This window comes from Abramis brama (assembly GCF_963993115.1).
Source record: "Abramis brama genome assembly, chromosome: 9".
Lineage (NCBI taxonomy): Eukaryota > Metazoa > Chordata > Actinopteri > Cypriniformes > Leuciscidae > Abramis > Abramis brama.
The window spans coordinates 16959261-16985323 of NC_139971.1; the positions used below are offsets into that span (position 1 = coordinate 16959261).

The 26063-nt window shown below is 35.6% G+C and overlaps 1 protein-coding gene and 1 long non-coding RNA gene across 2 annotated transcripts in view; one reads left to right on the forward strand and one right to left on the reverse strand.

Annotated features, from left to right (window-relative positions):
- Positions 1-2395: 2395 nt before the first annotated feature.
- The window catches only part of LOC311089688 (neprilysin-like), a 226044-nt gene continuing 202376 nt past the window's right edge, over positions 2396-26063 (forward strand). Inside the window, exon 1 of the mRNA XM_084124586.1 lies at positions 2396-2680. Coding sequence (XP_083980712.1) covers positions 2620-2680 — 61 coding nt within the window. The 5' untranslated portion in view covers positions 2396-2619. The remainder of the gene's footprint in view (positions 2681-26063) is intronic.
- Positions 9600-13517, reverse strand: LOC311089918. The gene is made up of 3 exons (XR_014607791.1): positions 13087-13517; positions 11839-11996; positions 9600-10474 (listed from the first exon to the last, which is right to left on the reverse strand). It is a non-coding gene; the product is annotated as an uncharacterized lncRNA (long non-coding RNA).

Sequence of the window (26063 nt, forward strand, 5' to 3'; positions counted from 1 at the left end):
ACTACTGCGTTTTCGTTTAGAAACGGAGACCTTTTGCTACGTTTGCACCTCCTGTCCAGACTAAAACGGCAAAAACGAAGACCTAAAACAGAGAAGTTTAGAAACGCTGCCGACCCCGTTTTGCGTTTTGAATCTCCAGAGGGCGTTTTAGTGAAGACGGGTCAAAACGGAGGACTTTAGAAACGATGACGCAGAGGCTCACGCTCGGCTCTATGATTGGGTGTCATCAGTCATGGAGTATACACAGGTAATATTCAGTACCAGTAAACTCCACCCGCTGGAACAGTTTCTTACAGTAAGAAACTGCCGCGTCTCAGGCACGGCTCGCGCGGAAAACGCATGCATGCTAGAAATAGAACCGACGCCTATTTTTCATGCGACACGTAAGCATGTTGGAAGCGTTTCCCGGCAAAATAGAATATGAAAAGATGTGTATATGTCATTTTGACACAAATACATATTAATAAATGACATTTTGATGTTTGGAAGCATTTTTTTACAGTCTATGTTTGAAAGTGTCTAGGTTTATACCGGCACGCGCATGCCCAGTGTTGGTGAATGGTCATGTGATCCGCGTTTTCAGTCGTTTTAATGTGGACGGAGATCAATTCTAATACGCAGCTAAAACGCTGGTGTGGACGGAAATCGTATTCGTTTTAATTCTCCGTTTCTAAACTAAAACGCAGTAGTGTGGATGGGGCCTTAGTCTATAGGTATGGTGTTTGAATATGTGCATAGTTGTGTAGTCCTTACAAACCAACCGTCAACAAACTACCTGTCTGGCCTTAAAAAATTATAATTATATACGAGTATAGTGTACATTAAAATAAAACACATGGCATCTGGCTATAGAACAAGCTGATTTGAAATCCACTTTTATTAATAATTGTAAATATGAATCAAATTACAAATATTTATTATAATTTTTTTTAAATAGTTGACTGTTATTATTAAGTTTAATGATTGCCATTAAAATATCAGGAGGCAATAACAGTCAACAATAATTAATAATTGCCCCAACCCCTTGTTGGGTCTTGTTTTCAAATGGTTTCATTTTCCTGCCATCATCATTGTGGACCTAATGTAGATAAGGAATGAAATTAAGCACATTTTATATAATCAATATACTCGCATATTAATTAAAGGTAAAAAATCAGAAATTGTCACTCATGAACAAAAGTCGCCTGAAGAGGTTGCTATAGCAACAGCACGCTACACGAGCGCTTGTAGATATCATACATCAAAAGCTCCCATTAGACGTGCTCTTGTCTCTGTACAGGACTCTGTTTGAGCCTCATTTGACTTATTGTAATATTATTTGGAATAATACTTACCCTACTTATACTGAGAAACTTCTGATATTACAAAAGAAAGCTATAAGAGCTATTACATGGTCCACACGTAACTCTCACACAAATGCTCTCTTCCATAGACATAGCCTACTAAAGCTTCCTGAAAGTAACTTTTATCATAATGCATGTACAATGTACAATGTTGTCAACAGGTTAAACATTAGATTGTGTGAGCTCATTCCACTATACACACCTTCTCACACATACCACACTAGACAAAAACTGCTCTTAAAAGGTAAATGTAGGAACCGAACAAGTGCTAGGTTTAGTTTATGTTACAGTGGTCCACAATTATGGAATGACCTGGATACTAATTTAAAACAATCTGTTTCATTATTTATATTTAAAAAGAAACTAAAGCAACAACTACTGGAGAGATATAAACCCGAGGGATTTACGACTGAGAGCTAAACCCCTTTCTCTTGGTACAGGGATCAATTCAAATTGAGGTACAAAGGTACAGTGACTGTCATTTTTATTTTTATGTATATGTATGTATATATATGTGTATATATATATATATATGTGTATATATGTGTATGTATATATATATATATATATATATATATATATATATATATATGTGTGTGTGTATGTGTATATGTGTATATGTATGTATATATATATATGTATATGTATGTGTATGTATATGTATATTTTTTGCTTTTGCTTAAGGTAACTGTATTCCAAATACCCATAATTTAAAGAATGGTTGTCCTGGCATCTAAAGTTGGACCAGTCACTTAATCTTTGCCAGGTGGGTGGGGTGATATTGGTGGTGGGATGGACCCCTATTTATAAGCTATTGCTTTTTGGGAGTTCATTTTTTCACAATAGAACACATTTGTTTTTAGGACAACAACTGTTTCTGATGTAGCAACAAATGCAATGTGTGCAATTGTGGAAATAAATAAATAAACTAAACTAAGATCATTGCACAGTTGCGCACTCGACTCCGCTCTGGCATTGCTACCAGCCTCAGTCACTCCTAAACACCGCCTTTCGTGGGAGGCAACATTAGACACCGGGAGAACTTAAGTACTTCGTTGATGTCTCATATCGTTCGTTTCGCTGAATGAATCCTACACATTTTCAAGGTGTTTTCTTATACGCACCAAATAAAAACTGTTTGACACAAGGACGCCCCGCTGTCGCGACGTTAACAGGTAGCCAAAGGGAATTGGCAGCGCTGATTGATTTGTTATTGATATCCAAGAAACCCAGAATACGATCTGGAAGGAGGGTATCTTTCTCACGGATTTGATGGATGTTTGATCGGTTGGTGATGCCAATTTATATAATCGACCGCAAATTTCCAGAGACACCTGGTGAGTCTGTGAAGCATGCTGCACATGGCGTACAAACATGGTGTGCTGACTTAGATTTTTTATTAATGCACTGGTTGGGAAATGATTAAAGTTGTTATTCTCTGGTTTTAATTAGTAACAGTTGTTGTCATGTCCTTATAATATATTAAGTTGCGCACTGTTCTAAAAGTATCGACAGCATACTGAATGCTTTTAAGTAATTTACTGCCTTTAAATAGCATCTCAGATATATGAAAATATAGTACATCTAAAATTAAATGCATACTAAACATGACTGCTGCATGTTCCTTGTTAATACCTGTCACCTACATTATATTTTTTTTCACCGTTCAGTCAGAAATGTATAACATATCGCAAAATTAAATGTGAAGCACCAAGATAACTGTTGATACAGTACAAACAACCCCACTAGTGTAACACAAGTGTAAAGTAGTGTAAAGCAAAATAATGACCCTAAAAACAGTTTGTTAGAGATTTTATTTTAAAAAATCTAATTTTGTGAAGTCTTTAGAAGTATATTGAAATCGTTAAAGATTTACGTTTGATCAGCCATGATATTTATGCCTTGTTTTCACACCTGTAGCTCATTTCTAATTTAGTAAAGTGATGGTTTTACAACTCGGCCCTGAATGGTAATCAGCTGATGAATTATCATGAATTAATGTAAATTGTAAAAATGAGTCATCAGTCATGTTTTGCATATTTGGAGACCTTATATAACATGGATGTGATTTCATGCACAGGTTGTCCCCGATAAATGTTTAAATGTAAAGCAACATACTGTTTGTGAGGACATAGAGATGGAGAAAAGTACATGACTAGAACAGTGGTGACATCTCACTGAACCATGATAAGTCATGTGATCATTAGTGTTTCTGCTCAGATCAGAACAACCCATCTATGGTGATAGACTTTTACAAACAGTTTTTCCAAAACATCAAAGAATGGAAAACTCCATGACAAGAATCAAGAATCAGCACTATCAGCACTATGTTTATCTGATAGCTGTTAACACAAGATTGAATTTGTTTGGTTGTCATCTTAAGTTTTGAAATATGTGAAATGAACTGAATGCAACAGACTCATTACAGAGTTCAAATATCCAGCACTGAATCACTATCATGTTCCTGAATTATATTGCTCTATGTCATGTTCCACTTAAAATTAAGCCTGAAGTCCTCATTGTTTCAATCAGTCAGATTGTAAAATTAAGAATACATTATTATTGTACAGTAGATATTTTGTACATTTTGAATCAAAATCTAACAGCACAATATTTAAAGCTAAAGGCATTTTTAAATTAAAATAATAACTAAATATATAGAGATAACAACGAATAAGCCATATGTTGATTTCTCTGAAAAGTGTAATCCATGTGGCTCTTTTTACCTTTGTCACCGAAAAGAATGATTATATGATTTACTGCCCAGCAAATTATGTTTAGTTCAGATGGCCATATCTGTGGCCTTATTAAAGTCATCTAGATCCCCCTTTGCATACCCCCTTGCACATGGTACCAATTATTTTATAATAAAAAAATAAAAAATGTCACACCATATGGCATGCAACAGCAAGCATAAAGTTCTGAAAAGCTTCAGTATATAAATGCATAAAATCAACGTAGGCTCATTGGGAAAAAAACACACCTCTACATACATTTTTGCAAAACTCCAAAAAAGTAAAAAGTGAAACACCAACAACTTTATTCCAAATTATGATTACATGGACAGATTATTGTTAATAAAGTCTTGTTTTCACATAGTTCTTTGCACAGTATATGACCTCAAAACACTTTTAACATAGTGCATGATTTGTAAACTAATACATCTTGATATTTACATCACATAACCAGCTCCATATGTATGGCTTTTCTGACAAAGCAAACTTGCTCGGTAGCTCACCTGCTACAACATTGTAAATAGAGCATTGTAAATAGAGCCACAATAAAAGCACAAACACTAAGCACAAACACAATGAAGCTAAATTAGAAGTAGAAGTTCATCTGTTTCTGATAAAACTGAATCTGCTTATAGCACCTCACTGAACATTTCACTTTGAAGAATCAAACATGAAAGAAGCAATGTAAACATGTAAGTAGCAATGTAAAATCAGTTTGTTAAAAATCCAATTCCATTTACTCAGGTTTAATGTTAGTTAGCGAACAAGCAAGATAACTGTTTCAACAGAGCATGTTTTGATGTTGCTTTAAAGAGTTTATTGCTGAGGTTACGGTTGGTGGTTTGGGTTAGTTGCAATAAAAAATGCAATATGTGACACATTCCTGGAATACATTTCATAGCATGCAGCCATGCACACCTCGCTCCATGAGCTAACAATTTTGTTCCAAGTCCTAAAGATGTTTTGTGCAACAATTTCCCTTATACAATAGTGTGTATGAAAAGTTTGAAAATGCAACACAAGCAAGCATGGAAACAAATTGAGACTATGGCAGTGGAAAATGATGCATAAATATGATGTCCAAGATGGAAGAGTTTGAAGTGCACTTGTAAACAGAATGTAATTGCGGATGTCTTATCATGTATCCCTGTCAAACTTCAGCCAGAGTGCAAAACCACAGATAATGTCTTTCTGTGTGTTTTTATTTTTAACAATAACAAAAGGTGTGTGGATAAAATTATTGTGTGTCTATAAAGTATTAAGCGTCCCGCCGGCGGGACGGCACCCCATGAAAAAAATTCATAATCAAATTACTAAGCAACCACTGAATGATATGATACAAAATAGGTATCATTTTAAAGCTTAGAATCTCAGCTTTTCAATGCACATATACATTTTATTCAACTCCTAAAAGGTGCTGAGTTATTCCTTTAGAACGGATTATACCGCCGGAGGGCGCCCCCTAGCTATGGAAAAAATTAATTGTCATATTTTTCAAAACTACTGCATTGATCAACACAAAATAGGCATCATTTGAAAGCTTAGAGTCTAAACTTTACAATGAATGTAGCCATTATGATTATCTCCAAAGTAGTGCTGAGTTATTTGCTGATAAAATGATTTTTTTTTAATACATAATTTATGAGGAAGAGGAAATTATTATGTACTGCAATGTGTCAAAAACATCATACTGCTCAGATAGTCATGTGTCATATGTCATTTGAAAGGTCTCAATGAGTAGAATACAACAAGCATAATTGTTTCAGGCTTTTACTAAACTTGAGCAAGGTTTTTGTAAAATAAGCCCCTCAAGAGACCCATGGGTAAACCATATATGGATGCTGAATTTTAGACACATTTCCGCTTGTAACTTCATGAAACATGCTCCGATTGTGGAAAATGACACATCATTATTTACAGCAGATGCTTACAATTAAAATGAGTCCAAACTCAACGTAATCCATCACTCAGAACTAAAGATATTCCTCATGGAGTTCTAATTCACAAAAAATACACAAATGCACGTAGCCAAGCGAAGTAGCTTAGACTTGGCCTTTTTACTCGTATCTTCATGAAACATACATCGATCATGAAAAATGACACATCGTTATTTACAGCAGGAGCTCATGATTAAGACGAGCCCAAACTCATCAGTCAGATCTAAAGATATTCTTCATGGCGCTCTAACACAGAAAATACCAAAGACGTACCTAGCCAAATATATACTCATGAAGCACTCGCGTTTGGTCTTTACTTATAACTTCACGAAGCATGCACATATCGTAGAAAAATGCACATCATTATTTTCAGCAGACTCTCACGATTAAAAAGAGCCCAAACTCAGCATAATCCATCACTCATATCTAAAGTTATGCCTCGTGGAGTTGTAACACAAATGCGCACATAGATCTTTATTATAGATGTAGCACTTATGTCGCGTTCTAACTCATAACTCAATGAAGCATGCATCAATTGTGGAAAATGGCACATCATTATTTACAGCAGAATGTTACGATTAAAAAGAGCCCAAACACACCATAATCCATCACTCAGGTCTAAAGATATTCCTTATAGCGTTCTGACACAAAAAAATACCAGAGGCGCACCTATGAAGTAGCAATAGCAGTGATGCTATGTTGTTTTGATGTGACGTTTCAGCTCATAACTCAATGAAACTTGCATAGATTGTGAAAAATCGAACATCTTTATTGACAACAGATTCTCACGATTACAAAGAGCCCACACACAACAGAATCCATTGCTTTGATCACGAGATATTCCTCACGAAGTAATGCATACTTGGCTAAAAAACAAGTCTCTCATCCTTCTGGGGATCAAAGTGTTTTCCAATTTTCCCGGAACCGTCCGCGCTCGTTTTCAAACGTGGAATAACACAAAATATGTATCATTTTAAAGCTTAGAATCTCAGCTTTTTAAAGAATCTAACCACTTCGATCAACTCTGAACGAGTGCTGACTAGTCTCTCTAAACCGGAGTGTACCGCCCGTGTGCGCCACCCATGGCGCCCCCTAGCTGCGAAAATATTCATTATCATATTTTTCAAAAATATTGCCTTGATTCAAACAAAATTGGTGTCATTTGAAACCTTAGAGTCTGAACTTTACAGTGAATGTAGCCTATTTGAAAAACTCCAAAGTATTGCTGAGTTATTTGCTGATAAAGATATATAAAAAAATTCATAATCTATAAAATACTTTTTTGTACTATGTACTGCAATGTGTCAAAAACATCATACATCTCACGAAACATTCAAAAATCGTTGAAAATGGCACTTCATTTTTTACAGCATATTCATACAATTAAAATGAGCCCAAAATTAACTTTATCTATTGCTTTTATGACAAGATATTCTTCATGGTGAAACACTATAAAAAATGCCCATGAGGGGGCGTCAAGGTCTCAACAAAAATGCTATCTTGGTTCCAAAGGCTGTAACGTTTGATTACTTTATCCAATCACCACAAAATTTTATCCAGATGCAGCTCATATGTAGAGGGACTTCCCCAAAAAAGAATTTTCCTCCTACCTTATTTCCTTCCTGAGTTATTCCATGTCAAATAAGAAAGATATGCATTATCATTATAAAAATTATATTTATTTTTTGTCTTTTATCAGCAGTTTCTCGGCAGAAGAATGTCCAAATGTAATTTAATTTATATTTTCAAAAAATGTGAAAAGTGTTCTTTTAAACGATACCTACCTTTTGACTCTCCTTGCTATAGTTTTGAAGTTATGAGTCTTTAGTTTTGTGTATGTCACTCAGAAAACTCTTTTTTTTTATTGCTTTCCAAATGTGTGAGGACTAAACAAAAAGGCTACCTTTGTTCCAAATGCTGTAACTTTTGAGTACTTTATGCGATCACCACAAAATTTGATTCAGATGCAGCTCACATTTAGGGGTACTTCCCCAAAAAAGAAAATTTGTGCTACCATATTTCCTCCCCGAGTTATTGCATGTCAAACAAGAGAGATATGCAAAATCATAAAAAAATTATGTTTTTTTTTTTGTATTTATCAGCAGTTTCTCGGCAGGAGAATATCCAAATGTAATGTAATTTATATTTTCAAAAAATTTGAAAAGAGTTCTATCAAACGATACCTACCTTTTGACTCTCCTTGTTATAGTTTTGAAGTTATGAGTCTTTACTTTTTTGTGTGTCACTCAGACAAAAAAACTCCAAAAATGGCTCAGGGTTTAAGGGGTTAAAGGCCTAGCCATAAGCATTGGGGCTATTTTGGTGAGTTTAACAACACTGAAGTTCAGCAGCCTGATCAGAGACATTTCAAGGGCCCCTATTATGGATTTTTGAAAATGACCTTTCATGAAGTGTGTAACATAGCTCTAAGTCAGGGGTCTCCAACCTTTTTTCATTTGAGAGCTACTTTTTAAAAATGAAAGTGGCCGAGAGCTGCTCATGTAATACAATACTGAAATATCTTAATGTCTCATAACTCTCATATTAACAACTGTCCAAACTGTTTTAGACCTAAAATAGTTTTTGTAGGCATATATGTCACCCTTAAATGTCAGAGAAAAGAACAGAATCAGAGATAATAAAAAAAAATAGAGAAAATTGTACTTTGCATATTATAGGCCTACTGTAAAAACACATAATTATAGTTGATTTTATAGTGTATGATAACTAGAGATGAAATGGCATGAAAATTTCATTTCATGATTATAGTGACCAAAATGATCACGGTTATCACAGAATCCTGTTCAAAAAGTACTAATACTACACAATAAAATCAATTCACCAAGTTTTATGTCGAAAACCGGCAAATAACAAATAAACTTAGCATCAATATGCACTTTTTGTTTACATAAACATTAAAATAATAACATTTAAAATGATGGCCAGATTTTAAAGGAGTGTCTTGCAACATGTTATCTACTAACATGTAGGCTAGAGGTTCAAATAAAGTTTTGACAAAAAAGTTTTTATAAAAAGATAAACCTCGCATATTTCAGCCTTTAAATCAGTTTTATAAAAAGTATGAGTTAAAAAACATAAATTACTGACATTTACAATGCACATTAGCTTATCTTTTATTATTAATAGTAAAATTCGGTCCAATTTTCCCGTGGCGTCTGTCGTTGCTATGCAACCATGCGCTCTCCACAACAACAAAGTTTTAATAGCTAATGGATTTCCACCACCGAAAAACGCTTGCTGTAGCTCTGCTAGAAGATTTATTTACGGAGAAGAAAAAAAACACCCGTAATGTTTGGGTGCACTCCCATCCTTCATGTTGACTCGCTGCGCCTGGAAAAAATGAGCGCGTCGCTTCAATTATTTGAAATAACGAACTTGAGCTACCTCCAATCAGGCCACGAGCTACTGGTAGCTCACGAGCTACTGGTAGCTCGCGAGCGACGTGTTGGAGACCCCTACTCTAAGTGAATGAAAACATCCTGCAAAGATTTAAATCTGAAAGTGCACTGTGTATAAAGTTAGTGAAATGAATTGTTTTTCAAAGGAGTCATCCCAGTCAGCAAATTACCTTTGGCACAGATGTGGGCCAGATAAACAGCTGAGCTGTGGCCCAGATTAGTTTGTGTTTGCCGGCCCAGATATGGCCCACATCTCCTTTGCCAGAACTGAACCAAAGGACTGCCATAACTCCACCAAGCATGAGCCAAATACTACAAATTCATGTGGCCCATATGTGGGCCTGGTATGCAACTTCAGTATGGTTGAGTTCTGTTAAAATCTAACGGCCCTTATGTGGCCCACATGCAGCTGACAGTATTTAAAGTCTTATTAACTCACAGGTAAATTAAACACTCAACAACAAATGTACTCAAAACTATTTATTTTGACAAGCATTTAAATAATTACAGCTAAAGTGTTGTACTTAATTACAGCAGTATTCAGTTGAAAACATTTCATAAAAATAAATATAATTACAGCAAGAGTTGAATAATAACAGTAGTATTCAGTTGAAAACATTTATCAAAATAAATATAATTACAGCAACAGAGTTGAATTTAATAATTACAGTAGTATTCAGTTGAAAACATTTAAGAATACATAGAATTACAGCTACTCAGTTGTACTTATTTTAAGTAGAATTCAGTTGAAAACATTCAAGAATACAAATTAATAATATAAATAGCATTCAAAGCAATTTTTTTACACCAAAGTTCAAAACACTCAATCAAAGTGTGTATTAATGTTATGTTTAATTAGTCCAATGAGAGTAATACAAATAAATCACAGTTGGTAAAGAGAACTTTAAAGAGAAATTGAGAAAGTTAAAGCAAACTTGAAAGGTAAAGAGTTGAGAAGTGTGTTGATGTGCAGAGAAGTCTCCAATGAGGGTCGGCAATGTGTTGATCTTTTCCAGTAAGGGGATTCTGCCTGACTGCACCTGCAATGAAGAAGAATTTAAATAATGTTAGCAGCAATACAACCTGGAAGCTAGAGCTGCAGGAGAATAAAAAAAATCATTAATGTAAATATCCTATAATATTTTAATTGCAATTATTAACAAATTAAACACCTCTGAATTACCAGTGTATGAAAGTTTTTTTCCAGTAAATTTTCAAAAGGAATTGCAAATTATATTTTTCAATATGTGGGCCAGAATTATACCGTAATTCCTTATGACAAATTATTTCGATTTTTAGAATACTTTTGCACCAACAACCGGTTAAAATTTACAGCACTGCATGTATTCTGCTTCTTTTTTAAAAAAAAGACATGCACACGCTAATGTAAAAACACACCAACACTGATAGCATTAATGTCATGTTTTAGTCCAAAGACAGAGTCTACAAAAATAAGTGTTTTTACAAACACAAAATAAACTCAAGATAATCTGCAATGATGCGAGACAATTTGGAAGCAGAAACACACAAACAATAATGGGCCAAGTACTGAATGCAAGGAGGAACATAAAGGGTTAGTTCGCCCAAAAATGAAAATTCTGTCTGTAATTACCCTCAAGTTTTTCCAACTTCTGGGTTGTACGTCAGAGCGTAGACTCACTATTGGCCGACGCTGGTCATGTGTGGGATGCTGGCCAATCGTGAGCCTACGTTCTGATGTACAACACAGAAGCGCTGCGCTGTTACACTACGTTGAATAAAGTCTTTATTTTAGCTTGTTTTGCGCACAAAAAGTATTTTCGACACTTGATAAACTTAAGGTTCAGCCACTGTATTCTTGGACTATTTTGAACAATGTCTTTACTAACTTTCTGGGCTGGCAAGTTTCAATAACAGAGAAGCCTATGGAGAAGTGATCCAGCTCTCAGATTTCATCATAAATATCTTAATTTGTGTTCCGAAGATGAACGAAGGTCTTACGGGGGTGGAACAACATGAGGGTGAGTAATTACTGACAGAATTTTCATTTTTGGGTGAACTAACCCTTTAAATACACAGTGATAATGAACTAAATACAGATAGTTGTAGGCATGCGCTGGTATGAGACTTTGACAGAATGATAATCTTATATTGTGATTACAGCTTTAAAATGTATGATTGAAACAATATGATTCGCAATATATAAAAAATAACTTTCTTTAAAAACAAAACATAAAACTTCTAAATAAAAAATGCAGTCACTTAAGTGAGCCACGGATGTGATCAGGTAATGACAAAAAAAGTTGTTTGGTTCGATACTGAGATAACAGAAATAAAAATACAATGTTCTGTAAAGCGGTTTTGAAAAGTTGTGAATTGTGCAAAGTGCTATACAAATAAAAGTGACTTCTAAAAAAGGTCTCACCAATGACAACTTCCTTTACGACCAGGCGTTGGACACCAATCTTCCCATTGACTTCTCTCCAATTCATAACGTGCCACAGCAGTTGTAAAAGTGCCTTTCAGCACTCTCCACACGGTGTTATCCAGGTCAGAGCCACCAACCAAACCCACATAGGTAATCTGATAGGAAAAAAAAAACATTGTGTAAGTGGTTGAAATATGCATTTAAATAGACCACCCTAAAATGAAAGTGCTTTTATATTTTATTAAAAAATGAACTATAAACTATTATTTACTCCATCTGAAACCATATTTTCTAGGTTTTTAATATGGAAATTATTGTCATTGCCCCACCCATACCACACATTAGGGCTGGGTGGTATGACAGTATACCATAGCATGGTATATAAACTATATCGTGAGAAATTAGAGTAATTATAAAAATGTCCTGCCTCTTCCAAGCTTTATAATGGCAGTGAATGGCTGCTCAATTAATTGATAGTTAACAGAAATACAGCAATTCTTTGTTTGTTCATGTTAGTTCACAGTGCATACTAAAGTTAACAAGTATATTTTTTTTATATTGAATAGTAAATGTTGAAATTAACATTAACACATATTAATATATGCAGTAGAAGTGCAGTTCATTATTAGTTCATGTTAATGTTCAGGTATTGTATCGAAAGTCATAATTTTGGTATTGTGACTTGACACTAATAGCCTAACGTTAACATTACAACTTTAATTTTAAAGAGGGAAAGGTCATGAGAAAAAGTCTTGGTTGAATATCATTTCAGAGTTAAATAAAGATACATACAATAATGCACACGTATTAATGTGTTTATTCTTGGCATTTTTATATTATTATGATTAGTTGAATGATTGTGAACACAAATTAGGATTTAGGTTTTCTGACAAACAGTAACACCGACATTGGACCGCGTCGCCTTAATTCACAAATAGGCTAACGTACTACACAATGACAAACTATACTATTTTATTGTGTACGACAGTGAGCTGTTGATTTATAAACAAAAACATCTTAATTTAAAACGGCAAACCAGCGAACTGCTATAGCCTAAGTTAACGGTTAAGTTAAACATTAGGCTAAACTTTATTGTAAGTTATAGCAGTAAACTGAAGAAAATATTAGCTAGTTCAACCCCTTCCTCGATGGAACGAATAACTAAACGCATAATAACATGCAATATTGACACATAATGCTGCATATTTCATTTATATGACTTTAAAATGCCAAAACATCACTTACCTGAATGTACACAGTCGTGAGGAAAGCAGAGTAAATGGCGTCAGCTGGCCAGCATCGCAGTCAAACTCGCGCCGTAGTCTCTCCACCAATAGGAGGGAAGATGCAGAGCAACCTGAGGTGTGGAACGGCGGATGTTTGCCGCACTCGATTTCAGGATTCCTGTGTTTTTCCACGTATAAGCCAAATGTTTACCACAAGTCGGTGTTTCTCACTGTGTGCCATAGCTCAGCCACATATGGTTCTCATGTGTTCGTTGTTATCTGGGCCATATACCTCAAAATCAGTTGTGAACCAAGAGAGCATTTCCCGCAGATTTTAAAGTTATGGCAAAACAAATATGGCTACGATTTGGCCCATATCTGTTCAGCCATGCCACATCTAGGCCATATGTGCCAGATAATACCCACATGTGGCCCACATGTAATTGCTATCTGGGATAAGCCATTTCGTTGTGACGTCAAGACGAAACATTAGCATATTGCCCGCCCACTTATTGTGCGCACAGACACCAGGGAAAACTTGAACCTCAAACCTGCAGCTGATTCCTGTGGATACTGGATAGCATCATGTCGAGAAGACGCTGTGCTCTACAATGTGAAGGTAAAGCCAGTTTTTTTTTCACTGCCGAAGGACGAGCATGTGAAGAATCAGTGGTTAAAATTCATCTTTACCATATCACAGCAGTATAATCCTAAACTTTTGCTGTGTTCCCTTTATTTCACTGACGACTGCTTCTCAAATCTCGGAGTTCAATGCAGGATTCACAAACCGCTTGCTCTTGAAAGATGGTGTTCAAAATACTTAGTTTTGAGTTTTATATTGTGTAGGTCTCCTGCTAACTGGCTAACTCACGTTATCACTGTCTTACTTAAATACTTCTGCTAATCAGTTTGTGGGCCACTATTACCTATAACTGTGTCTACTGTCTATTAATGCAGATTGTCTGTCATTCTCACTATTTTGAGGAAAGATTAAGCATGGAGCAAGATTTGTTTTACCAACGTTTATGTTACATCAGTCATTCACATCAGTCATTCATGCTAGAGTTCGGCTAATGTACACATTGCATATGCACTGTTATTGATACAGTTTCCACGTGTTCACCGCAATATATTACAAAAATACTCTGTAAATAAATTAGTACAAGTAAAATAATCGTTTTGTTGATGGACATGCACTTGTTAATGCTGATGGTGAGGAATTACAGTTGCAACATCTCATAATGTACCTCTGAGTAGTGCATCACTGAGAAATGTCCTGCTCGAGTCGTCCTTGCGATGGAGGTTCGGGTTGAATAACTAGTTCTTCCAGTGTTTCATCATCGGACTTGCGCTGGCATTGATATGGTAAAATCTACGTCATTGTTCGTTACTGTCTTTAGTTTACGGTGTAGGAAGCCTCAGGACTGCTGACGTTGTTATGGCAATGGGCGTTTTTGTTTTCAACGCGTGCACTGTACGCGGTAAACCAATCACAACAGACTGAGCTGTCTGGCCAATCAGAGCAGAGTAGCTTGTGGAAAGGCGGAATTTAGAGAGATTGATTCATCTGACGAGTCGTTTGAGAATCATTGTAAATGTGGTGATTTGCAAATGTATGAGGAAATTAAACAGTGTTTTTTTTTTTTTTTTACCTTTGATGCATGTAAACCTGTTGTAGGAGACTCCAAAACAACATTAGGAAACTTTAAAATAGCATAATAGGGGCACTTTAAGATGGAAGTGTAAACTGTGTAGTTTAGCTGTACAAACATAACAGTTTTTGAGGGCTGTTATACGGATTACACAAGCCATGTGGAGGGTATGAGGATGTGTTTTGTCTTAACAGACATGCTTAGAGGATTCACCATTGCTGTGCCAGCAGCAAAGCAGATGGCAGATATTATAGCCAGCACTGTGATTCACCATGGCAGTGCCAAAAAGGAATCAAACAGAAGCTCTTACAGTAAAAGCAGTACTGAAGCACTACATTTGCATTATGGTTGACCCTCACAGTGGCACTCCGACCTAGAATCTTTGAAGCTAGTGCGAGGCAACATTAGATTGCTAATTAGATTGTCAAGTCTTTTGCCACCCTCAGGGTGATTGTCACTGTGAAAGATCTATGAGATTTGATAATTTACTACTAATTACTTAGATGTTGTGATCTTTGTTTCTTAAAAAAAAAAAAAAACATGGAAAATGCACTCACTCTAGTTGAGGATGGCTGATCATTACTAGTGGCTTATTATAATTAAAAGAAACCCATTAAGCCACCCATGCTTCCTGTCAATATTTAACATAAGCTTGGTTTGTAATTGTATAGCGGACAGTGATGAAGATATTTTTGTTCCACAGCTGTCAAAAGAGATGCATGGCTACTTTTAAATCAGTGGTTCTCAACCTGTTTGACTCCAAGGCCCATATTGTCCACAACAATATTTAAAGATCACATGACTTTTCCTGTTGTTTGTGGTTTACTGGATAAAGTTAAAGGATAAAATAATAATAATAATAATAATAATAATAATAAAATTTTTTAGACTTTGGCATAACTAGCTAAATGCATATTCATTATACACTGTAAAAAAAATCCTAATTTTGCAGAAAATAACTAAATTTTTTTGAGTATTTTTCCGTTATTTTAAATTATATTCAAAACTCTGTAAAATTACAAACAATATCTGTAAATTAATTAATTGATTGTTAATTTAAGGATTATATTATTAATGACAAATTACAGTAATACTTATTTTTTATACAGGACATTTACTGTATTATTTATACAGTATTTTTCTGTAAATTTAAATTATATTCAAAACTCTGTAAAATTACAAACAATATCTGTAAATTAATTAATTGTCTGTTAATTTAAGGATTATATCATTAATGACAAATTACAGTAATGCTTATTTTTTATACAGGACATTTGCTGTATTATTTATACAGTATTTTTCTGTTTTCTTAAATTACATACGAAGTTGTGTAAAATTACAATAATAATAATTAAATATGTAGCTCATTATATTAAAGGTTTATATCCATACTAACAATCTAACATATGTCCTTGTAATTTTAAAGTAAATATTATTAGTTTTACATTTAATTGTATTTTTACATTTAAACTCTGTAATTGTGGATACAAATTTAGCAAACTTTTATCATTGCGTTAAACAATGCGTAGTCTCTTGCAGCTTTGCTCTCCAGATTGAAACTTTCAGTCATGTTGTGCCTCTGGCCACACACATAATTAGTGATGTCACAGAGAGTAAAAGCACTTAGTCAAGTCAAGTCAAGTCAAGTCATCTTCATTTATATAGCGCTTTTAACAATGTAGATTGTTTCAAAGCAGCTTTACAGGGATAAGCGTATAATTTAAGGTAACAGAGATTGTTTTGGCTTTATAGCGGTTCTTTAATAAAGTTATTTTCCAGCTAACAGTTAGTCGCAACACAGTAGTTAGTCGCAACACATAGTCTTTACAGTTAGTCGCAACGATCATTTGTTATTAAATTAGGGGTCGCTAAGACGACACCATTCTCTCTACACAGACTTTAAACGCGAACCTGTGAGAAACGCTGATGGCGTTCACATGCGCATTTAGAATTGGTTCTATAGTTATGTGCGTTTGAATATATGTGCGCAGGTTTGGAAGTCCCTACAAGCCAAGCCTAAACAAAGTACTTGTCTTTCCTTATAAATTTTGATAAAGAATTTTATTTTATTTTGTCACTTCGGGGTAGGAACGCGAAACGAATTTTCCCGACAACGCCTTATCTGTAGAGTGGTAAAGGGATCCTCCACAGGGAGAGACTAGTTAGCATTTGAGCACTGCGTTGTCATCGGGTCCAGGCGAAGGTTCTTCGTCAGATCTGGATACGGCCTGGATCCGGCAGGCTGGGGGAAAACCTCGGGATAAACACAGACACTAAAATTAGCGTAGATGCCATTCTTCTCATGATGTAACGAGTACATCAGGATTTATGGGAAGTGTTCCCGGTTCCGGCTGACCTAATCTATGCAGCCTAACATTGAATAATAGAAGTCTATAATGTATTATGTGAATGCTAGGTCACAGAGATGTGTCTTTAATCTGGCTTTGAACTGACAGAGTGTGTCTGCTTCCCGGACAATGTTAGGAAGACTGTTCCAAAGTTTTGGTGCTAAATAGGAAAAGGATCTACCGCCAGCAGTCGATTTTGATATTCTAGGTATTATTAACTGGCCGGAATTTTGAGATCGCAATAGACGTAAAGGACTATAATGCGTTAAGAGCTCGCTCAAGTACTGCGGAGCTAATCCATTTAGTGCTTTGTAAGTAATCAGCAATATTTTAAAATTTATGCGATGTTTAATAGGGAGCCAATGCAGTGTTGACAGAACCGGGCTAATATGGTCATACTTCCTGGTTCTGGTAAGAACTCGAGCTGCTGCGTTTTGAACTAACTGTAGTTTGTTTATTAAGCGTGCAGGGCAACCACCCAGTAGAGCATTACAATAATCTAGCCTTGAGGTCATGAACGCATGAACTAATTGTTCCGCATTTGTCAATGAGAGCATATGGCGTAATTTAGATATATTTTTAAGATGGAAAAATGCAGTTTTACAGATACTAGACACGTGACTTTCAAATGAAAGATTGGTATCAAAGAGCACACCCAGGTTCCTAACCGACGACGAAGACTTAACAGAGCAGCCATCAAGTGTTAGACAGTATTCTAGGTTATTACGTGAGGAAGTTTTTTGTCCAATAATGAGAAACTCTGTTTTTTCAGAATTTAGAAGTAGGAAATTACGAGTCATCCAATTTTTTATATCAGCTATGCATTCCGTTAATTTTGTGAATTGATAAGTTTCGTTAGGTTTTGAAGAAATATACAGCTGAGTATCGTCAGCATAACAGTGGAAGCTAATTCCATGTTTCCTAATGATATCTCCTAATGGTAGCATGTACAGAGTGAACAGCAGCGGTCCTAGTACTGAGCCTTGAGGTACGCCATACTGAACTTGTGATCGATGAGACATCTCTTCATTTACTGCTACAAACTGATAACGGTCAGATAAGTATGATTTAAACCATGCTAGTGCAATTCCACTAATGCCAACATAATGTTCGAGTCTATTTAAAAGAACATTGTGGTCAATGGTGTCAAATGCAGCACTAAGATCGAGTAACACTAATAGAGAGATACAACCACGATCGGATGATAAGAGCAAATCATTTGTGACTCTAACGAGAGCCGTCTCGGTACTATGGTACGGTCTAAATCCGGACTGGAAATCCTTGCAGATGTCATTTATTTCAAGAAAGGAACACAGTTGTGAGGATACTGCCTTTTCTAATATCTTTGACAGAAAAGGTAGATTCGAGATCGGCCTGTAATTGACTAATTCTGTAGGATCAAGTTGCGTTTTTTTAACAAGCGGTTTAATCATAGCCAGCTTAAAGTTTTTTGGTATGTATCCTAGAGACAAAGACGAATTAATGATATTAAGAAGAGGATCTATGACCTCTGGAAGCATCTCTTTCAGTAGCTTAGTCGGTATAGGGTCTAACATACATGTAGATTTAGATGATTTTATGAGTTTAGTAGATTCTTCCTCTCCTATAGCAACGAATGAATCAAATTTTTCCTCAGGGAGACTACAATGCACTGCCTGATGCGATACTGTAGTAGACGGTTGCATAGTTATAATTTTGTCCCTGATATTATCAATCTTAAAAGTGAAGAAGTTCATAAAATCATTACTGCTGTGTTGCTTGGAAACTTCGGTGCTTGAAGCTTTATTTTTCGTTAGTTTAGCCACCGTTTCAAATAAATACCTAGGATTATGTTTATTTTCTTCTAATAGGGTTGAAAAATAAGCAGATCTAGCAGCTTTTAAAGCCTCTCTGTAAGTAATAGAGCTCTCCTTCCATGAAATGCGAAATACCTCTAGTTTTGTTTTCTTCCAGTTGCGTTCCATTTTTCTGGCTGCTCTCTTAAGGGCCCGAGTGTGCTCGTTGTACCATGGCGTTGGACTATTTTCTTTAAACTTCTTTAAGCGCAACGGAGCAACTGTGTCTAAAGTGCTGGAAAAGAGAGAGTTAAAAGTTTCTGTTGCAATATCAAGTTCTTCTAAGCTATCTGGGATGCTGAGATGATGAAACTGATCAGGAAGATTATTAATAAAGCAATCTTTAGTGGCAGAAGTGATAGTTCTAACATATTTGTAACACAGAGTCGGCTTTGCAGCCTTGGCTAAATGTAATTTACACGAGACTAGGTAATGATCTGAGATGTCATCGCTCTGCTGCAGAATTTCAACGGCATCAACATCTATTCCGTGTGATAATATTAGATCTAGAGTATGATTACGACGATGAGTAGGTCCTGACACGTGTTGTCTAACTCCAATTGAGTTTACAATGTCTTTAAATGCCAATCCCAATGCATCTTTTTCATTATCGATGTGTATATTAAAATCACCAACAATTAGTACTTTATCTGCAGTCAATATTAATTCTGATAGAAAGTCTGCAAATTCTTTGATAAAGTCTGTATGGTCTGATAAATCACGTTTGAGATTTATGCTGGCTACTGTATACAGGCCACCAGCCTGTATACAGTAGCCAGCATAAATCTCAAACGTGATTTATCGTTTACACTATATATTTTTACATTAAGCACCAATGCTTCAAAAGAATTATATTTAAAACTTGATTTCTTAGTGGTTTTGAAAATATTACTATAAATTACAGCAACACCACCCCCTTTGCGTTTCAGACGAGGCTCATGTTTATAACAGTAATCTTGCGGGGTGGACTCATTTAAAGTAATGTAATCGTTTGGTTTTAGCCAGGTTTCTGTCAAACACAGCACATCTAGGTTATTATCTGAAATCATATCATTAACAACGAGTGCTTTTGAAGTAAGCGATCGAATATTCAGCAACCCAAGCTTTAGCATTTGCTCATCTGTATTATAGCTGTTTTTTATTTGTTGAACATCAATTACATTTTTAAACTTAGATGGGTTTAAACGTTTTTTGGAATTCCAAGTTCGGGGAACAGACACAGTCTCTATATGATGATAGCTAGGTGAAACAGGCTCTATGTGATGGGATGTATCTGACCTTGGTGACGCGAAGCCGCTAGCAGACGGTCGGTTTAGCCAGTCTGTCTGCTTCCTGACCTGAGGCCCAGATTGTCATGTTTGAGCTCTAAGACTATGAGCCATATTACTAGAGAGAAGAGCAGCACCATCCCAGGAGGGATGAATACCATCTCTTTTCAACAGGTCAGGTTTGCCCCAAAAACTTTTCCAATTGTCTATGAATTCTATATTATTTTGTGGACACCACTTAGACAGCCAACCGTTAAGCGAACACAATCTACTAACTATCTCATCACTCCTGCGAACAGGAAGGGGGCCAGAGCAAATTACAGTCCTTGACATCGTACTTGCAAGTTCACACACCTCTTTAATATTAATTTTGGTGATCTCCGACTGGCGGAGTCGAACATCATTAGTGCCGACATGAATAATGATCTTAGAGAATTTACGATTAGCATTAGCCAGCACTTTTAAATTTGCTTTGATGTCAGGCGCTCTGGCTCCCGGCAAACATGTAACTATGGTGGCTGGTGTCTCTATTTTCACGTTCCGTGTAATAGAATCGCCAATAACTAGGGCACAATCATTCTCAGTGGGTGCTTCACTGAGCGGGGCAAATCGATTTGTTATGGAAATCAGAACGGAAGAGTGGTTTTTTGATCCGCGACTAGAGCGATCCCTCACTGTCACCCATTTGCCCGGCTGCGCAGGCTCTACTTCAGCCGGAACCAACTCATGTAAAGAGTTCACTATGCTAGGCGCATCCAAAGCAGTATTTAAATCTCTAGCACTCTTACTATCCTCAATTAAGGTTTGGATGCGTGTCTCTAATTCTATTGGGTAAGAATCTCTAATTCTGTTCTGTTGAGATGTTGGGTAAGATGTATTTTAGTAGTATAAACAACTAGAAATTGTAATAAATGATGGTTCAAAACAAAGAAATACGAGGCTTAAACGGAGCTTACAGCACCGAAGCAAACACACTCACAGCAGGCAGCGAGGCAGACAGGAGCAATCGATCAGGACTTACATTCCACGAAAGTTGACTAAAGTAAATTGAAGACAGGAAAGCTTTGCAATAGAGTCCAGACAGGATTTTATGGAAGTAAAATAATGTCAAATGTTTTTGAAATAAAAAGCCTATTGAATTGCACTACTTGAAAAAAAAATAGGCATTGCATTAACCATGCTTGCATTTTAATGCATTGTATTTTTAGGGCTTGCATTTTTATGGGCTGAAATTCAACATGGTTGAATATTTAAGCTGTGAATATTTCAATTAAAAACATTTCAAACACCTTTTCATTATTAAAAATTCAATAATCCATATTCACCTTTCATATTTCACTTCCAAAATATTCAAACTGTTTAAAAATACAACCAATAATATTCAACAGGCAATTTTCGGGCCATTTTATTTCGCTTTGCAAAATTCGCTTCCACAAATTCAGTGGTTCAAATTCGACAGTAAATTCAACATTGACGTCCAGGAACTGCAGGAAAAGCAATAGATTACCGAGCATACTCTCCATCTGCTGTTAGTCAACCTCACCATCAGATGGTGCAAAAGCGCTTGTTGTTGACGAAGACATTCATTCATAAAATGGAAATGATTATCTGTGTCAGTATGTGCGGAAAAGATGATAAACACACAAAAGCTGTGTGTTTATGTTTCATTCAATAACTTCATTGTTAATTTCCCTGTGTATTCTACATGTCATCAGCTTTCTCTCAGCAAAGTTTCATGCTGAGCGTTTCGTGATATACTGGCGATATACATATAAGCCTACTGGTGATATACATATACTGATATACTATATATAGTATGCCTACGTGTATTGCATTAGCTTAAACTGTCATAGCACTTGCATATTGTTGTCCTATTGTTAATTTAACTGTAAATCACTTTGGATAAAAGCGTCTGCTAAATGACTACATTTAGGGACCGTCTCTAAAGTTTCATACAACATTGGCATACATGTTTCTAACTTCAATAGCAAACTTAAATTTATTTGAATAAATATAAAAAATCCAAAGGGTGCGCATTATGCCTGACACTACATGAACACTTTACAGTTGGTTTTATGACTGTAAGTCGTTCTATTCAAATGCTATCGGAGTTAGAAACGTGTATACCAAAGTCGTATACACTTTAGAGACGGTCCCTAAATGTGCGAATGTCCAACATCAAGCCATCTTTATGCCAGTCTATCACTGGGAAACGCTCAGCTTTGCACGTTATTCTGAGTCCATCTGCTTGCCTGCGAGTTTGGTCTTTTACATCACTGTAGTCCATTAATCTACGTTAAGCGTTGTATATGTCCAGAAGTATTGAGGGAAACCCTAATAGCCTGCATGCAGCACATCGCCACAATATAAAGTTAAGGCAACTAAACAACCAAGAGAAATATATGTCAACCTCAAATGTAACATTGGATCTGTACATCCGCATCGGGGGAATAACATTATAATCTCGTTCACGGTAGAGAAAGATGCATGTAGGCTGGAAAAGTAACCGTGAAGGCACTGAATTTAACATAAAACAGCCGTCATAATAATCACAAATACACTTACATTGCTGTAAATGAGTTTTATGAATGAATGACTTGCTCTAATTTTGCTGGTCTTCGTCAACAACACGCACTTTTGCACCATCTGCTGGTGAGGTCGACTAACAGCAGATGGAGAGTATGCTCGGTAATCTATTGCTTTTCCTGCAGTTCCTGGACGTCAATGTTGAATTTACTGTCAAATTTGAACCACTGAATTTGTGGAAGCGAATTTGCAAAGCGAAATAAAATGGACCGAAAATTGCCTGTTGAATATTATAGGTTGTATTTTTAAACAGTTTGAATATTTTGGAAGTGAAATATGAAAGGTGAATATGGATTATTGAATTTTTAATAATGAAAAGGTGTTTGAAATGTTTTTAATTGAAATATTCAAAGCTTAAATATTCAACCATGCTGAATTTCAGCCCATAAAAATGCAAGCCCTAAAAATACAATGCATTAAAATGCAAGCATGGTTAATGCAATGCCTATTTTTTTCAAGTAGTGCAATTCAACAGGCTTTTTATTTCAAAAACATTTGACATTATTTTACTTCCATAGGATTTAGTCAAGCAAGAATGAAAAGAGCAGCAACATGCTTGAAAGTTTCAACCTTGCAGCAGAAACTTTTTGCCATTAAGTGGTTTAGTGTGGACTTAAGTGTTCACAATAATGAGGCAGAAAAGAGAATAACACAAATAAAAATCAAGTAACAATTTATTGTTAAAGATTTTTGTCAAAGCCTTGACAGCAAAGGCATATTAGAAAATAAAGCCTTCTTATTTCTTCCTTCTTATTTTAATTTCTTCTGCTTAGTTCACCCAAAATTTAAAATGCTGTCATCATTTACTCACCCTAAAGTTGTTCCAAAACCGTATGTGTTTCTTTCTTCTGCTGAACACAACAGATGATGTTATGTTCATAACATCATCTATTGTGTTCAGCAGAAGAAAGAAACTTATACAGTTTTGGAACAACTTGAGGGTGAGTAAATGATGACAGCATTTTAAATTTTGGGTGAAAAAAAAAAACAGGAAACAGGTAGATCATATGAACATGAACAAAATAAATGTAGCTCTTAAGCCGTCAACACTCCTGGTCAAACTAGGGAATATCAAGGAACATCAAGAGACATTACATTGTCTATAACATCCATAGTGTGCACAACTCAGAACATCAGGTATCTGTAAGAAGAGAGAAGAACTGTGAGATTAATACAACAATTTAGAAATGTGGCAGAATTATAATTAATTCTCTAAAATGTAAAGCAAATGATGTCACTTGTAAAAAATAAAGATACCATGACCACCTTTCAGTGTGTATGTGGCCTCAAAACTAACAAAAGATCTGATTAAGGACTGACTAATGTCCTCATTTATTGCTTCACTAATGATTGTGTTTGTTTTGTGAGGGAGTTATACCATTTACTCTGTCCATTCAAAACTGGCAATTTTGGAAATGAGGCTCAGCACTCTTGGGTTGACGGCGTACTGGCGTCCCTTTTCCTTGCGTGTGACTTTGGTCCCTTGATCTGGGTTAATTTTGAACATGCATCTGTTGGAAAAAATAATTGTTCCATTAAGTGCAATGCATTCAGACTGATAACTAATACTAACATAAAAAGTCAGTGAAACGGCACATTTGAGCACACTGTACAATTTAATTTTTCTTAAAGCTGCATTAAGAGACTTCAGTCTACTATTTTTTGCGGCTATACGCCATTTAGTATTATAACAACTGCCTGCAGAGGACACCAATAGCCTTTGATTTTTGTTGTTACACTTTTTTTACACAAAAACAGTTACACAACCTTTTTTAATATTGGCCAAACAACATTTAATTCCAATGTCCACTTAATCTTTAACATTTTCTCTACTATAGAAATGCTTCAGCCAGTCTAATTTCTTTAACAAGAATATGTGGACATCAACACATGCAAATTTGAAATTGCAATGAACTTATCTTAAATATATTTTGTAAGATATTGATGTATTCTCCTGGGTTGGCGTAGGAATGATTTACTTTACAAATCTGATGAAATGGCGCAAATTCCAAGATGTTATAAAAAAGTTCTCATCTGGTTCTCATGAGAGCACCTGGAGATTCGGGGTTGGTGCTCACATTGCACATAGTATGACCCATTAAATATAACTATAAAAAATAAAAATAATAATAATAATAGTATTAATGCATTTTATTTAGTTTTTTTTATAAAATAAACAAAGTTTGATAATGCTATTATATTAAAAAAATTATATTAAATAAAAATACAATTATTTTATAGTACACTTAAAAAATACAATGCTAATATTTACATTCTTTCTTTACTTTTTTATAAGAATTTGCCACATTTTCAAACCCATGAAGTAAGTAATTAAGTGCTGGTTTTAGCACTGCCGAGTGAAGCAAGTCAGTGAATGTCACAGTTTCGCATTTTGCTCTGAAATCGGCAGATTTATGCATTCAGTTCAAATGGAAATCGCATACAGTACTACAGCATTGATCTAAAATGCTGTTTGTTCATTAACAGCTGTCAACAATGTCGGCAAGCAAGTGAGCGGTCGGAACTGGTTTACCCAGCACGTTTTTTATTTTGGTCGTGCATGCGCAGTTTGCGCACCCCTGGTTATAAGCAACTCAAACTCACAGCATATGCAAAGACAGTGTTTGAGAAGCTCCACACATATAAATGACAACAGTAAAACAAAACACTTTGAAACAAAACTGTCAGACTTTACGATTTACCGAATGCATGTTATTGGAATTTAATCCAGGAATCGTGATAGCTCTACTCCACACACCATATAACATGTTAAACCATATAACATGCTAACATGCAATGTACTATTTTATATGATTACAATTAGTCATTATCTTAAGCTTGTGCTCTTCTTACACATCTAATCTTAAAGGGTTAGTTCCCCCAAAAATGAAACTTCTGTCAGTAATCACTCACCCTCATGTTGTTCAAACCCCGTAAGACTTTCGTTCATCTTCGGAACACAAATTAAGATATTTTTGATGAAATCTGAGAGCTGTCTCACTACTTCATAGGCTTCTAGGTAATCGATATCTGCCATCCCAGAAAGTTAGTAAAGACATCGTTAAAATAGTCCAAGTGGCTCAACCTTAAGTTTATCAACTGATGAGAATACTTTTTGTGCACAAAAACAAAACAAAAATAACTATTCAACTCTTTATTTTCGTGTGTGTGGGCCTCTGAGTGAGTTCACATAGTGTTACAGCGTAGCGCTTCTGGGTTGTACATCAGAACGTAGGCTCACTATTGGCCGACACTGGTCATGTGTGTGATGCGTATGATTCTGGCCAATAGGGAGCCACGTTGAATA